The sequence below is a fragment of the Neophocaena asiaeorientalis genome, unplaced genomic scaffold, assembly GCF_003031525.2.
Source record: "Neophocaena asiaeorientalis asiaeorientalis breed wild unplaced genomic scaffold, Neophocaena_asiaeorientalis_V1.1 scaffold130, whole genome shotgun sequence".
In the NCBI taxonomy this organism is placed as follows: Eukaryota; Metazoa; Chordata; class Mammalia; order Artiodactyla; family Phocoenidae; genus Neophocaena; species Neophocaena asiaeorientalis.
In genome coordinates, this window is record NW_020173397.1 from 8,554,232 (window position 1) to 8,569,852 (window position 15,621).

The 15,621-nt window shown below is 44.7% G+C and overlaps 2 protein-coding genes and 1 non-coding gene across 3 annotated transcripts in view; all 3 read left to right on the forward strand.

Moving 5' to 3' along the window:
• Positions 1–6,806, forward strand: part of SHQ1 (SHQ1, H/ACA ribonucleoprotein assembly factor) — an 89,301-nt gene extending 82,495 nt beyond the window's left edge. Inside the window, 2 exon segments of the mRNA XM_024746985.1 lie at positions 5,599–6,102; positions 6,104–6,806. Coding sequence (XP_024602753.1) covers positions 5,599–6,102; positions 6,104–6,143 — 544 coding nt within the window. The 3' untranslated portion in view covers positions 6,144–6,806.
• LOC112401035 (U6 spliceosomal RNA) lies at positions 3,951–4,057 on the forward strand. Its single transcript, XR_003003508.1, has one exon. It is a non-coding gene; the product is annotated as a U6 spliceosomal RNA (small nuclear RNA).
• Positions 6,807–12,406: 5,600 nt separating the features above from the next.
• Positions 12,407–12,919, forward strand: LOC112401023 (60S ribosomal protein L12-like). The gene has a single exon (XM_024747089.1). The coding sequence runs from the start codon at positions 12,422–12,424 to the stop codon at positions 12,917–12,919; it is 498 nt and encodes a 165-aa protein (XP_024602857.1). The 5' UTR covers positions 12,407–12,421.
• Positions 12,920–15,621: the final 2,702 nt, after the last annotated feature.

The following is a 15,621-nucleotide window of genomic DNA, read 5'->3' on the forward strand; positions in this document are numbered from 1 at the left end:
ACTTCTACCTAAAGCTAATGCATTACCTTTTATTTAGATCAGGTTGCATAAATGTATTTGGGGCAGAGGAGTTTGAAGTTTGGAACTGGTTCTTTTCAGTAGAGAAGAATTATGGTTAGACGTCATTATCATCATTGCCTTTTAAAAAGAAAGTTGATATACTGTTCGTTCCCAGAAAGAACCCGAGTGTGTGTTTGTGTGTGTGTCTGCGCTTTGAAATTAGAAGGCCAAGTCAGCGTATTCCATCGTCATCCAGTATGAAATGTGTCTGGAGTGGCCTCGCTGGAGTCATGTCCCACGTTATCAGTTGCTGGCTCTAGTGTCAGTATGTCATGCCTGGCAGGTTAGCAGGGTTTGGCAGAGGAAATGAAACCTAGTCAGTTACTACAAGATTTATAGTAGGCCTGCTATTGCAGGAAGTGGTGAAAAGTTGATTGATAGTTTGAGACAAAACTCTACAGCAAGAAACAGGATGTATGCTTTCTATTTATACCTAGTTTTCTTTTTCCTGCATTTCAGGGCTCCTTTTGCACTTTGTTTTGGCTGTTTCATAAGGCTAAGGTTCCCTTTATTTTTTTCCCCCTAAATTCAGTTGCCAAATATAAAATAATTGAGGAAATTTTATATCAGCTTAGCCACAGTAAAGGCATATACCCTCAGCTGTTACTGTTACTCTTTCATGGCAGTTGGATTTACTGTAACTTGTCAGAAGGCAGTCTTTAATTAAAAAAAAAAATTCCTCCAGATAGGATTTTATTTCACATCTATAAACAGAATGGCAGGGTTTTGGGTTTTTTTAAAGCTACATGGCAGGATTACATTTCCAAAAATTTTCTAAGAAAAACCTGTGTTGAGTATAATTCTATTAAAATACGACATTAGTACGATCTATCATGTGTCTTTTAAATGCTGAATCTCTTCACTCTGTAATTAATACATCTTAACAGGTAGGAGTTCTTCACTTAGATATAAAATATATACTATAAGTACAACTAGTAACTCAGCGTATGTGTTCATTGAGTATATCCACATGTACCTGGTTTTTGTAAGCATTCTAGTTAACTAATAATGTCACTTGACAAGGCTTTTTGACACGACCTAGCCTGGTCTGTTTTGAGTGTGACAGTGAAAAACCACTAACTGTGTTAAATGAGGTGTTTTCTGAAATGGAAAGGCCATTACAGAGTTAGATTCTAGAATTTACAAGGAGTGGCAGAGTTAGAACCAACTCCAATTGTGCCAGTGCTTGAAAGAACAAAGAGGCTACTCTTTCATGGCTTAATTTTTTTCTCCAAAGGAATAATTTCCTTTTCTGTGAACAGTGACTGCTAAGTTATCTGTGTAAAATGATTGAATAGAAACAAACCCAACTTTCATTCCTCAGGCTGTTGGGTCATATTCTACACCAATGATATTTTGAACATTTTAATTAGTTTTTTATCCCAGCATTCTTTGAGAGGTCAAAATGCTTCTTCTGTAAAGTTTCTATAAGAAGTTTAATATCGACTTGGGAAACTAGACAGCTTGAGGTAGTAAAAGTGGGATAATAAGAAATAGAGGGACTTCCCTGGTGGTGCAGTGGTTAAGAATCCGCCTGCCAATGCAGGGGATACGGATTCGAGCCCTGGTCTGGGAAGATCCCACATGCTGCAGAGCAACTAAGCCCATGCGCCACAACTACTGAAGCCCGCGTGCCTAGAGCCCATGCTCCGCAACAAGAGAAGCCACCGCAATGAGAAGCCCGCGCACCACAGCAGAGAGTAGACCCCACTCACCGCAACTAGAGAAAGCCCGTGCACAGCAGCAAAGACCCAACGCAGCCAAAAATAAAATAAATTTATTTAAAAAAAAAGAGAGAGAGATGAATCAGGGTGGCAAGGAATAAAAAAAAGAAACATATAATCCATTTTTTACACACATTATATAAATGGGTCATCTTAAACATAATACAGTGCTAAAAGTGAGAAACAAACTTTTCTCTGAAGCATAAAAAGTCATCTCAGCTGGTAAGAGGCACGAGTTTCTGTTTGGGTCCTGGGCCTCATCCTTGCCACTTTCCTGCCTGTTAGAGTTGACACTTTTTAGTCCCAGCATTGTGAGGGATGCTTTCTGAAAAGAGCCAAGATGACAGGTAGGGAGCTTTGAAATTCCAAATTCATGCTCTTATAAGTGACAGATGTAATATTATAGTAGACAATAACAAAGATACACATAGTTTTAACTTGAGTAGATATATCTACTGTATTCATGAATAGCCACAAAAATAATTCACATTTTTTCCCCTGGGATTCTACAACCTCTGTAGGTAAAGCTTAAATGTATACTCCATTTAAGATTGCTGAGCTAAAGGGACCAGTCCTAGTTTCTCTGGAGAATTCTGGGCCTTAGGCAAGTCAGAACTTGCTCCTTTGAGGTGTTGAGTGGTATCACATTGGGAAGGAATCAAGAATGTGGGCTTAAGAAGAGAAGCTTTTCCGAGCCTGAGAATTCCTGGGAGCCCCTGTAGCGGGGAAGAGAGAGTGCGGGAGCTCAGAGGCCTGGGCTTCCCGTCCTAACTGCCCCTCATCAGCGGGGTGAACTTCAGCTGGTCTCTTAACCTCTCCAAGCTTCTGTTTCACCACGTGTCACGTGGGGATAAAAATGAAGCTGATTCATAGGCTTGTCGTTAGGAGCCAGCGCAATGAGACATTTGTGGAGCGCCGTCCTTCATGTATTGTTGAAAGTGTTTATCGTGGCTCTTAAACATGTGAGGTGTGTGCTTACTGAAGTGTGAAGGCTTTTATTTCAGATTTTTATTTTGCATATGATAATTTAATGTGAGGCATTGTCTCCTTGCCCAAGTTCATGGCTCTTTATCGCTTAAAGCTGTGTGTCATTACCCAGAGAGGACCTTTTTCAGTGAGAAAGATGGCAGTGAACTAGTCCTGAGGCTGGCAGGGCCTTGCAGTAAGGAGGGTTTAAACTGGTCCAACTGGCTCTCACCAGATCCGTGGCCACTGGTAGCCAAGGTTTCAAAATATACGGTGGGCATCACCTACAACTGTCTTGGACATGGATGTAGATTATACTGCAATCATCTTATTTCATAACTGTGTTTTTAAAGATGTCTCAAACCCACCAGGGTTCACTCAGAGTTATAGCCCTTTGGGAATCATTCACCAACTCTAGTAGATCTCATCCCAGTTTTCCTCTCTATCCCGGACCATCTTTCCTTTTCTAAGCTCTGGCAATCCCAGCACCGATACATGGGGTTTTCCTCATTTAAGAGAAAGTTGTGCATCCATGACGGCCATTGGCCTTGTCCTACCCTCCCTTGGACACTGACTGCAGTGGAAGCTTCGGGTCCTGGTTACACTTGTGGAGGGCCGGGGGCGGGGCGCGGAAGCTCATTGTTAACGTTAAGTATTTTGAATCAAAGGGGTCTCAGGTACATCCAGGCACTTAGATGAAAGTCCCCAAGTCCCCATCTATCACTTAAGCTCTATTGAAATGAAGCCTCATTTCCCCAGTTTTATGGGATGGACTTGGCTTTGACGAATGAATTTATCCTGTGAACTCACCGCATCCAGTTTGTCTCAAGGCACTCATTTAATCTTTGGAGCTAGGGAAACCCAGAAGACATGTCACTCATTGCCAGTTTTTTTCACTTGTCACACCAGATTTTCCTCTATGGAACAGCAAAGATGTCGTTTTTGGAGAACTGCAGTATGCTTTACACATTGCTTCAGAAACAGAACTACTAAAATGAATCCAGGTTAATGAAAAAGTTTATCTGTTCAGTATAATGTAATGTTATAAATGTAGCAAAAATATCCTCTGAAATAGCATGAGATGGTTTTCTGCTAAAAATGAAAAGCATCCATGTCGCTCTCTGACTGCTTTTTTTTTTCATTTTTAGTTAAAAAATTTGAATAGGTATTCCATTCACATAGGTTTAAAAATGAACGATAGTGTTTGGTTCAGCAGCACAGATACTTAAATTGGAACAATACAGAGAAGATTAGCATGGCCCCTGTGCAAGGATGACATGTAAATTTGTGAAGTGTTCCATATTTTTATATTGTGTGATATTGCTTATATGTGGAATCTAAAAAAAGGGTACAAATGAAGTTATTTACAAAACAGAAATAGAGTCACAGATGTAGAAAACAAAGTTATGGCTAACAAGGGGGAAGCAGGGAAAGGGATAAATTGGGAGATTGGGATTGACATATACACACTACCATATATAAAATAGATAACTAATAAGGACCTGCTGTATAGCACAGGGAACTCTACTCAGTACTCTGTAATGACCTATATGGGAAAAGAATCTAAAAAAGAGTGGATATATGTATATGTATAACTGACTCACTGTGCTGTACAGCAGAAACTAAACACAGCATTGTAAATCAACTATACTCTATGAAAATTTTAAAAATAAGACCCAGTATGCGGTGACAAGTCTCCCTCTCACCATCATCTTCCATCTTTCCAGCTCCTGCAGTGCCCCCTCCACATAAATATTAGTGTTTTCTGTAGCTCTCCAGAGTTCATGGATAAGTGTACAAGCAAATAAAATACGTTTTTATGTCTTTCCTTTGTTGTGTGTGTTTAACATAGAAGGCAGCATATACATATGGCAGGCCTTTTGTTGTTACACAACATATCTGGGTTAGCCCCTGGAGAGCCTCATCTGTTACATAGCTGTAGACTTTTCCTTCGTGGGGATATGCCATAGCCGTATGCCACGTTGATGGACATTTGGGTGTTTCTTACTTTGGAGTATTAGAAACAGTGCCACAGTAAATAGTACCTTGGGTCTGTGTCGTGTAGCTTACGTGTTTAATTTCCAGATGCGGGTTTGCTTGGGTCAAGGGTATGTTACGTTTTCAGTTTTGAAAGGTATTGCCAGGTTCTCCTTCATCGGGACTGGAGCTGTTAACTCTCTCACCAGCAGTGTATGAAAGCGCCTTTCCTCCACAGCCTTGCTGGCAGTGTTAACAAACGTTTGGATTTTTGCCAATCTGATAAATGAAAAATATATCTCAGCACGACTTTAATTTGTATTTCTCTTATTTGACTGAAGTTGTTGAACATCTTTTCACATATTTAAGAGCCATTTGTATTCCTTTGTATGGGAATTGTCTGCTTGTGTCTTTTGCCCATTTTCCTGATGGATTATCATTTGCATTTTTAAGAACTCTGTTAGGGGAACTAGGCCTTGTTTTGTGATATGAATTGCAAATATTTTTCTCAATTTTCCATTAGCCTTTTGACTTTTCTTATAATTTTTTTTTCCTTTTGCCCTACAGAACTTGTTGATTTTTATTAGTTGAATTTATCAATCTTTGCCTTTCTTTTGTGGCTTCTGGATTTTGCATCCTAGTTAGAAAGGCCTTCCTCATTCTAGGCTCATGAGGGAAATCTCCTGCGTGTCCTTGTAATACTTGGTTCCTTTTTTCCATTCGTATCATTGATCTGTTTGGGGATTCATCCTGTGTGCCATATGAAGTATGGATCCAACTTTATTTTGTTATCTCTTTAAGCTGTGGACCCTGTTATCCCCAGACCAGTTAATGAATAGTCCTAACATTTCTTCTTAAAATGGTCTTCAAGGTCCAGAAAGTTGGCAGCTCTTGCGGAAGCCTTAAAGAAAGCATCCCCGACCAAGGCCCAGCTGGGGTTGGAACTGCAGGAACTGGAAGCAGCGGCATTCTTGGTCCAGGAGGAAGAAGCTGCATCGAAAGCAGGAGCCCGATGCATTTCCGGGCAGCAGACGCCTTCCTCCAGCTCTGAGACAAGCGATTCGGAGGAATCAGAGAGCAGCACATCGTCTGAGACGGAGGACTCAGACTCGGAACACGAGGAGCCCAGAGGTGGTGAACGTGAGGCAGGGCCTTCCTTGCTCGGTCCCTTTGTTGAGGAAAGCGGCACGGCCCTGCTTCCTGACCATGGTGGGATGTGCGGAAGCGTGGTCCTCCCAGGGTCTGATGATGGTCAGGGACAGCCGCTCGCCTCTCCCCGGGCTCCTGGGGCATCTGAGCCTCTAATCCAGGAGCTTGGAGAACAACTGGAGACTTCGGTTCAGATTTCTGAGCCCAAGGGCTCTGCTGCTGGACAGCGTGCTGAAGAGAGACAGCCGGCAGACACCCAAGATTTGACTCCGAGTGGTCCCATTCGTTATTGAGAATTACGTCAGATTTGGTTTTGTTGACCGAATGAGAATTCTTCGTATTCACTTTGTACTTTTCCTTAGTGTATACAACATCGTCAGTGAGCTAACGTTGACACCAGTCGGTTTTCTTGTTGCACCTTTAAAAATAAAGTTCTAAAGTTTCTCTTAAAGCAAAGTGTAATTAATACTTGGAGATGAGAATAATAGTTCTGCCAGAATCTCTAGAAGGTAGAGCCCTAAAGTACTTTGAATAGCTTTACAGAGATACGCAGGACATACGGTAAGCCGCAGACATCTTAAGCAGATAGTGTGATAAGTGGTGACAGATACATACACCGAATAAAACCAGTACTGCAGTTGAGATGCTGTACTTACCCTCCTGCCCCTTCGTCACCCTTCTCCCACCCGCGCCTCTGCATGCCACCCACCCCCATTCCCCAGGCAAGCCTCCGTCTGCTCCGTCACTGTACGTTAGGTTGCATTTCCTAGAATTTAATATAAATTGAATCGTATGACATGTACTCTTCTTTGTCAGGCTTATTTCATTCAGTATAATTATTTTGAGATACATTGATGTAGCGTGTATCGGGGTTTGGAGGTGTTTTTTTTTTCCATATCTGAGTACTAGTTCATTAAATGGACATTTGGGTTGTTTCCAGCTTTCAGCTGTTCCAAATAAAGCTGTTATGAACATTTGTGTGCAAGTCTTTGTGTGGACATATGCTCTTATTTCTCTTAGGTAAATATCTAGGAGTGGAATGACAGAGCCGTATGGTAGGTGTATGTTTAACAGTTGAAGAAACCACCAAACTGTTTTCCAAAGTGGCTGTACCATTTAACACGCCCACCAGCAGCCTGTGAGAGCTCCGCTTCTCTCTCATTCTTGTCATCACTTGGTGTGGTCCATTTTTAACATTTTTACCATTTTAATAGGTGTGAAGTGGTATCTCCTTTTATTTTGCGTTTTTAAGACTTCTTATGTTGAGCGTCTTTTCACATGTGTATTTGTCATCCACATATCTTTGGTGAAGTGTCTGTTTAGATCTCTTGTCAATTTTTTTAAGTTGGGTTGCTTTTCTTATTTTTGAGTTTGGAGGGTTCTTTATAGATTCTAGATACAAATCCCCAGAGGAGTCATCCTTGCATGCCTGATAATCTTTGATTGGATAAACATTGTGAATTCTACCTCGTTGGGTACTGGATATGTGTTCTTATAGATATTCTTTAGCTTTGTTTTGGGATGCAGTTAAGTTACTTGGAAATAGTTTGATCCTTGTGGGTCTTGCTTTTGTAATTTGTTAGGCAGGTCTGGAACAGTGCTGTCTAGGACACACTGTTTCCCCGTCCTAAGGAACGATTTTCCCATGCTCCAGGGATTATGAGTGTTCCAGTCCGGCTGATGGAAATAGACACCTGTGTGAGTGCTGAGCACTGGTCCCTCAAATCCTTTCATGTGGTTCTTGCCTGGCCTCATTTATAGGCTCTCCTCTGAGTCCTCGACCCTCTCCAGGTATCTGGGGTTCTCTGCAGCTCTCCCCTCTCCCGTACTCTGTCTTGCAGACTCGGGCTGCCTTCGACTCCCCAAGCCCCCAGCTCTGTCTCCTGAACTCCGGAGTCCATTGGGTTCTGCCTGGGTCGCCCCTCCCTGTGCAGCCTAGACATTCTTCCAGGGCAGTAGGCGAGGCCCTCGTACTGCTCCTGGGGTTTGTTTTCCATCCCTTGGGATCACTGTCTTTCATTGCCTGATGTCCAGTGTCTTGAAAACCACGGTTTCATGTATTATTTCTGTTTTTCTTGTTTGGTTATGTCATGAGGGAAAATTCATCTGGTCCGTATTACTCCATCTTGATTGGAAACGTAAGCCTCCATTAATAATTTAAATGTGAATTTTCCTACTTGAGTGTAAGCTCCTAGGGAGTGATGTCTGTGTCGTGTCTTGTTACCACTGAATCATCAGTGCCCATATTCTCAGAGCTCCATAAATATTTGCTGAATGAATGAACAAATGAAATAAACCAATTTGCTTTAGGGAGGAAATGAAATGAAATCTGATATGTATTAATCTCAGTAGCGTTTTTATTTCAGGAAAGGGTATGATCCCTTTTACTCTGGGTCTGTATAGGTTGCAAGTATTTGTATTTCCACTATAAATTCCAGTTTATATTAACAGGATAGTTGGAATGATTGTGCTATTTGACACACATGTTAACTCCTGAACACCATAACAGCTTTTTTAGAATGTGTTCAGGACTTTTCTCAGGCTCCCCAGAGACCTTCAGAATCCCTGTGACCATTGAAAATGCATTTCTCCTCAGTAGCACATGACCTGAGGCCAGTTTGAAAATGCATTATCTGTTATTCCCCTCATTTACTTCTACTGACGTCAAGTTGAGCAAATCCACTCTTGTCTAAAAGTTTAAAGCCATGGAAATTTCTCCTTCCATCACCTTCTGTCCTTACTTAGGAATCTAAACAGGATCTACTTTGGTGAAAATTGTCTTGGGTAGAAAAATCTGTTGCTCTCTTCCTCAAAGGATGGGCAAACATGATCCTTCCCGGACATCCTCAAAGCAGAGGAACTCGCTGAACGACTCTCATGAGTTTTAAAAACAATGTGAGTGAACGCCTTAATTTTAGATTCCGTGTCTGCCGCGTTACTTTTACCCTTTCTTTGTTCTCAGAGGGTTAAAGCTTTGTAATATCTCATTACCCTGTCTTTGTTTAAGATGAGTTAAGAACACTATACCATGTCTGTAACCCAAAACACATCCAAGGGTGCTGCCTTGAATATTTTTTTAACTAGATGACCTGCCAGGCAACTCGAGGGATTTCCTATAACCATATGCATTTCCCAAGAACCCTGGGTGATGGAAGAAAAAATAAAAAGTTAGGGAAAGCACAGAGAGGAGACCTCAGCAGCTGCCTAGCTGCAGCTCAGTGGCAAGAACCAGGGCCTCGGGGCTGAGGAGACAAGGCGTTGAGTCCCAGAGCCATAGTTCGGAGGTACGCCAACCTCTGAGCCTCTCCCTTCCTCTTGGAAATGGGAATACAACGACTTTTTTTGCTTATCTTACAGAATGATGAGACTGCATGTTCAAAACACTTTATCAACTGGAAAGTATTAAACCAGCATAAGAGTTTATTATTACTGTCACGCTCCCCAGTGCCGTACAGGGCTCTTTTCAGCTACCTGACAACAGGTTTCTGGGGGAGCCAGCCCTTGGAAAATGAGAGCCCTGTCAATCGCTTCTGAGGCGTGCTCGTGGTAAAAGTCTACACAGTTCAGCAGATTAGACAGAAATATTAATTACATCAGTGAATCACAGCACTGCCTCATCTTCTGGGCGGGCATTATCATTGACCTGTTTTCTGTGTTCTGTCTCTCCTCCCATTATCCTTGAAGAATGACACGGGGCCTCGCCGTGGACATGATCGGTTTTAGGTGCCAGGGACTACACCGATACCATCTTTCACTGGCACGGGATTAATTTACAAATGACACAGGGCTACTCCCTACCACATTCTAAATTGGTTGAACAGCTGGGGGGTGGTTTTCACACCTGCTAGTGAAAAATCCATTTGGGTTGCATGGATCAAATTCTATTACCAAGAATTGGGCATATGAGAGAAAGGATCAAGTTTTCTCAGCCATAAGACTTTATAAAATTCTTCTAAATCAAAGGGAACTCCTGGGTATCTATTTTGTTATAAGGAGATTGTTATTTTCTATCTTGTAACTAGAAATTGACCCGTATAGTCAATGGTGACAAAAGATACATCTAAAAGAAATGGAAAGGAATGAAAGACAATATAGGAAGGAAACTCTAGGCAGCTTTAGAGTTGCCGCTGTATTAAAAATATACCAACGCTTCAGAATGTATTAATTATAAAATCTTGGAAGATGTAGACATCCTCTTCCTCTTGTATAAAATGATCTTTCATGTAATGTCATTGCATGTCCGGTAGATTGAAGTTAAAGCTTCATAAACACAAATCTCTGTGACTGTTTGGTCAGGCGTCTCCATGAAAGCAAATCAGAGATTGCAAATCTTTCCTTAACATCATTCCATCTAAATCCCCGATGGAGTTTTTGTTCGTGATCGGCTGCTCCCTTTCCCGCCCATTTTCTAAGTGCGTTATGTATAGTTTCAATCCATACCAAATGAAGGAAGCATTGATTAGACTTGATTTAAGGCAGCAAGTGATAAATGCAGCTGGAAATTGATTCATGCCTCTCCAGTGACTGGGGCTCAGCCATCCACAGTTGACACAACTCTTGTCTCAAGGCTGGAGAAAACAAACAGGGAAACACATGTCAAACAGATAAATGCCTCGGCTGTTTAGAACTCTCTGCAGAGGCTATTTGTTTCCTAGATAAGGAAGACTGCTCTCCAAAGTCATGAAAAGATAAGCTGGAGGAAAAGGATGAATGTGGGAGCAGATGCCTTAGCACTTGGAAAAAAAAAACAAACAGAAAGGATGTACCTCCCAGAAGAATCTTGCTACGTGGATCCGCTTTCCCTTCCCCCCAGAAAATGCTGGAAGCAGCGATTTGGCCACGCGAGCCTCGGTCCTGGCTGGGACCACATGCTGAAGGCTCTGCCTCTGGTATTTTAGGTATTCCAAGTGGTAGGCCATCGTCTCTTAAGCTCTTTCCAGGGGGACATTCCCCACCTCTTGCTGGAGTGAGCATTCAGGGGAAGGAGTAGCTGAGCGACTGGAGAGCCCTGTCTATAGTCCCATGTAGCCTGAGGCTCCAGCAGTTTCACCACCAGCCCAGAGACCCCCCGGAAAACAGGAGCCCTGCTGCAACCCAGGGACTCCCGTGGAGCCTCACCTACAGCACAGAGTTCCATATTTACTGTCTTTGTTTCTGTACATGCTGTGTTTTCCCACCTCCACCTGTTTGCTCGTGTACTGCTTTCTCTTCTCCCTGTGAGTTTGCCCAGATTGGCCCATGCAAATGCCACCTCCTCCAGGAGGTCACCCTTCATTCTCCCTGGCTGGAAATAATTTCCCTCCTCTGAACTCCCACTGAATCAGAGCCAGGTCCTGCTGGAAGAGCCTGGAATCCAAGGAAAGCCGAAGGGATTGGAGCAGGGAAGAGAGATTCCTACCAGGCTGTCCCCTAGGGCAGTGGGTTCCAGAGTTCTGTATTCAGACTTCTGTAAAATTAAAATTAGAAACAAGAAAACGAGGGTGGGGGGCAGGGAGGAGTACAAGGCTGCCAGTGGTTAATTTTGTTCATGGATGTACACAGGCCATATTCTACTGAAACCATGCTTCCACACAAACGTGTTGGCATCAAAAATGTAAAATGACCTTTCAGAGTAATAGTCCTCTAAATCCAACACACTCACCTACAAGAAAAACCCTCTCACCTGAGAATCACAGTTAACTGCTTGGCATCTGTAGTTCCAGTCTTTTTTCTGTGTATTTGTATACAGATATATATATACCCACATTTTAAAAAAATTAGAATCATGCACTACATAAATTGTAAATCCATTTTTTTCTCTTAACAAGAGGTCACGACTATTTTCATAAGTCATTGAATAACCTCCCAAAATGAGGCTTTTCCTAGCTGCACTGATGTAGTTTCACTGAAATAGAAGCGATTACTCTCACATGTAAATTGTATTAATCAGTTTTCCTGCTGTGTAGTGTGTTAGCCAAGCATGGGCACCTAGATCCTCCAGGTACTTCCTTGGCAACGTTTCCTCAGTCGCATTACTGCAGCCTGGTGTATTTTATAGAAAGAATACCCTCGAATTAGAGAAGGGACAGGATTTTCAGAACATCCGTCACTGTGGAGCCACTGCATGGTACCAAGCTCTGTGCTAGGCTTGTCTTGTCCTAAGCATGCCACGCAGGGCCTGTCTCCCCGTCAATCCTTCTATAGGCATAGACCCGCCGATGGGGGCAGCTCTGGGTATGTTGAGACCAGGTAGCTCCGTTCTTAGCTGACTGGATCGGGCTTGAACTTGACCCAGGGTGGGATCTGCTAGTCCGGAATGCTTTATTAAAACCAGGGATTCTCGGTTTTCGCAACACCCTTGGATCATCTGAGAAACTTTAGAGAAATACTGATACCCAGTCTTCTCTGAAGACAATGGAATCAGAGTCTCTGGGGATGTCTAAACAGGCAAAAAGTGGAATAATGAGGTTCCTGTGCGATTTCGGCTTTCGGCTCAGAGGAGGTCAAGGTGCGACTTTCTTCGGTCCTCCCAAATCCGGGTTCATCTGACACCAGCCACCTCTACCATGCCACCTAAGTTCCACCCCAACGAGGTCAAAGTCGTGTGCCTGAGGTGCACTGGTAGGGAAGTCAGTGCGACATCTGCCCTGGCCCCCAAGATCGGCCCCCTGGGTGTGTCTCCAAAAAACACTGGTGATGACATCACCAAGGCAACTGGTGATTGGAAGGCTCTGAGGATTGCAGTGAAACTGACCATTCAGAACAGACAGGCCCAGACTGAGGTGGTACCTTCTGCTTCTGCCCTGATCATCAAAGCCATCAAGGAACCACCAAGAGACAGAAAGAAGCAGAAAAACATTAAGCACAGTGGAAAAATCACTTTTGATGAGATTGTCAGCATTGCCCGACAGATGCTGCATCGGTTTTTAGCTAGGGAATTCTCTGGAACCATTAAAAAGATCCTGGGGACTGCCCAGTCTGTGGGCCACAGGGTTGATGACCGTCACTCTCATGACATCATAGATGAAATCAACAGCTGTGTGGTGGAATGCCCAGCTGGTTAAGAACTGCAAAGAAAAATAATTTAATAAAGTGTTATTTGACAAAAAAAAAAAAAAAATTCATGCTCTCAGAAATCTGCACTGGGAAGTGCAGAGGGCATCAGGCCCTTGGCAGCAGATGTTGAGGGTGAGAGATGCACTGAACGGGATCTAGAGTTGGTCTTGCAAACTCAGAGAGGAGGGCAAAGAAATATGAATTTAGGAGGATCTATGCAGTGGAGAAAAGATAACAGCAGAGAGGGTTGAAGACACCAGCTGGTCATAGAAAAGAGAGTGGCTGGATGGAGAAGGATGCAGACACCTGAAGCTGTTAAGAGGACCCAAGAGCAGCCCTGGATCCCTACACCACCCTCTCACCAATTCCAGTTCCATTAGGCTTGACTGTATGCCTGTGCTTACTCTTTGAGATCAGAGAGCATCCGTTTCCCTTATTGCTGGTCAAATCAGAGGTCTTTCTTAAAGTAACAGGAAACCTGAGACAGCTGCTTCAAACTGTAAAGAGGGTTTATTAGTTCATGATGAAAGTCCGGTAATAGCGTAGATTTCAGGAGAGGCTTAACCCAGCTGCTGACTTTGTGACCAAAGCCCTGTTTCTTGTTTGTCTGTTCTACCATCCTCAATGTTGGCTTCATCCCAGTTTGGACACCTCTCACATCCCAAGGCGGCTGCCAGCAGCCCCTGCAACTACCTACTTTCTTCTTAACATCCATCCAAAAAAGAGAGTATTTGTGTTCCAGCATCCGCAGCAGGTGTCTTCAGGTTCACTCTGATTGGATCAGTTTAGGGACACACTCAGTCATTCACGGTTGGCCAATGAAATGTGCTGGCTGGCTTTTTCTCAGTCAGGTGGCCAGCCCTGGAGCAGGATAGGCAGAGGAGTGTCAGCTTAGCCCGCAGTCCAGGGAAAACCTGCTGGGGAATGTGGTGAGCCGACAGCTACCGGCCGCCACAGCTTCATTTCCTGATCCAGCACGGCGTTCATGTGGGGGCCACATGTTCCCCAGGCTGTTCCCAGGTGCTAGTGCTGGGCCGTTGCCACCCGCCGTGGGACTTCCTTCACAGCTCTGAGACTTTGTCAGGCTGAGGACCCTGTGGGGCTCTCCACCGGATCTTCCTTGCCTCCTTTCTTTCGCACATGTCAGTCCTCTTTCTGCTTGAGGCCCTCTCCTCCTACTCTTGTCTCCTCTCCTCTTTATCCTTCACAGAGGATGCACCTGTAATTCTCTCTTGGCTTCTGCTTCCCACAGGACCCCCGTGACATACCCTGGTTTTCCAAGTGAACCTCTAATTTCACAAAGGAGCTCAGCTCAAACGTACTGAGTCCCACAGTGCCTGAGGGGCAGAGACGATCCCCAGCACTATACAGACGAGGAGACCAGGGTTCCAGGCTGAGTAGATTGCCTGATGTCACCCAGGCAGCAAGGGGCAAGCCTTGGATTCCAAATCGTATCTTCACCTCTCTGCAGCCCTTTACAACCTTAGATGCTGTCCTCGAGGAGCCTGGTGAGGTGGCCTGAGTCTCTCAAGGTCACCCAGCTCCTCGTGGGAGGAGAGGCTGAGTCCCAGCGTGTGTCCACTGCAGAGGGCTTTTCTTGACTCCTTCACACCTGGGGGACGAGGGCTGTCGGTGGAGATCGTCACTGTCTGTCTACCGCGCAGGCTGCGGGACCCACTGACCCGCGGAGCTTGGGGACTTGACAGGTGAGCCGTCAACATGCCTGTCATCCTTTGCGCATAACTCGTCCTGGCATGGTGTTTTAAAAGAAAAAGAAAAGTCAGACGTCGCTGAAGAGGGCCGGGAATTCAAAGCGCGGGAGCAGGCGGGCGATCCGCCAACCGGGATGCGCTCGCTTGGCCCCTGCTCCCTCCGGGCTGGGCGGGGGTGTGAGGGCCGCACATCAATGAGGACGCCTGTCCTCCGTGACGCGAGCCCCACCCCCTCTAATCCGCCGCATTGTCCATTGAAGTGTCTAATTATGTGTCTTACAACCGCAGAACTCCCCCCAGAGCAACGGGGCCCTTCTGGCAGAATGAAAGGGATGATCGCTCCATCTGTTCCTCCAGCGCCATCGGGAGGCATGCTTAATTACAGTCGGCGAAGGGGGCTGTTTTAGTTAAGAATTCCAGGAGGCAGGTTCAAATGGAGCTCGGAGCCGAGCTCGAGAAGGTAGCAGGCTGGGAGCTGCCGGGGAGGGCAGACATCTGCATCTTTAATTGGGGGTGGGCGCGCTCAGAATTTCCTGATATGTAAAAATAATCACCTGGAACACCGGGAGGCTGTAATGGAGAAGTCAGAGCGCCCGCTCCCACCCCCAAGGCCGACTACATTGTTTGGCCTGAAGCAGGTCCTTAAATTACAAGCGTATTTCATTCCCCTCCCAATAACGTTATTTCTCCGTGTGTGGAGACCTGGCTCCAGGGGCCTATGGAAGTACCACCTGGGGTGGAAGGCACAGAGGGGACGATCGGAAGTAGGCTGTCTTTGGAACCAAACGCCAATATGAGCTTTACAGTTTTCTTCTCCGTTGCCTGGTTTTCAACAGGGGTGGGCCCATTTCAAAGCGAGGAAGCGGAGAGGCGCTCAGGCTTTCCCGGGGGAGGACACCGCGCAGCGGGAGCCGAGGACTCAGTAGGAGTCAAGGAACATTGCGGAAGAAAGGATAAACGGGAGTTGGTTAAGCAGGCGGAGGGTGGGGTGGGAAGAG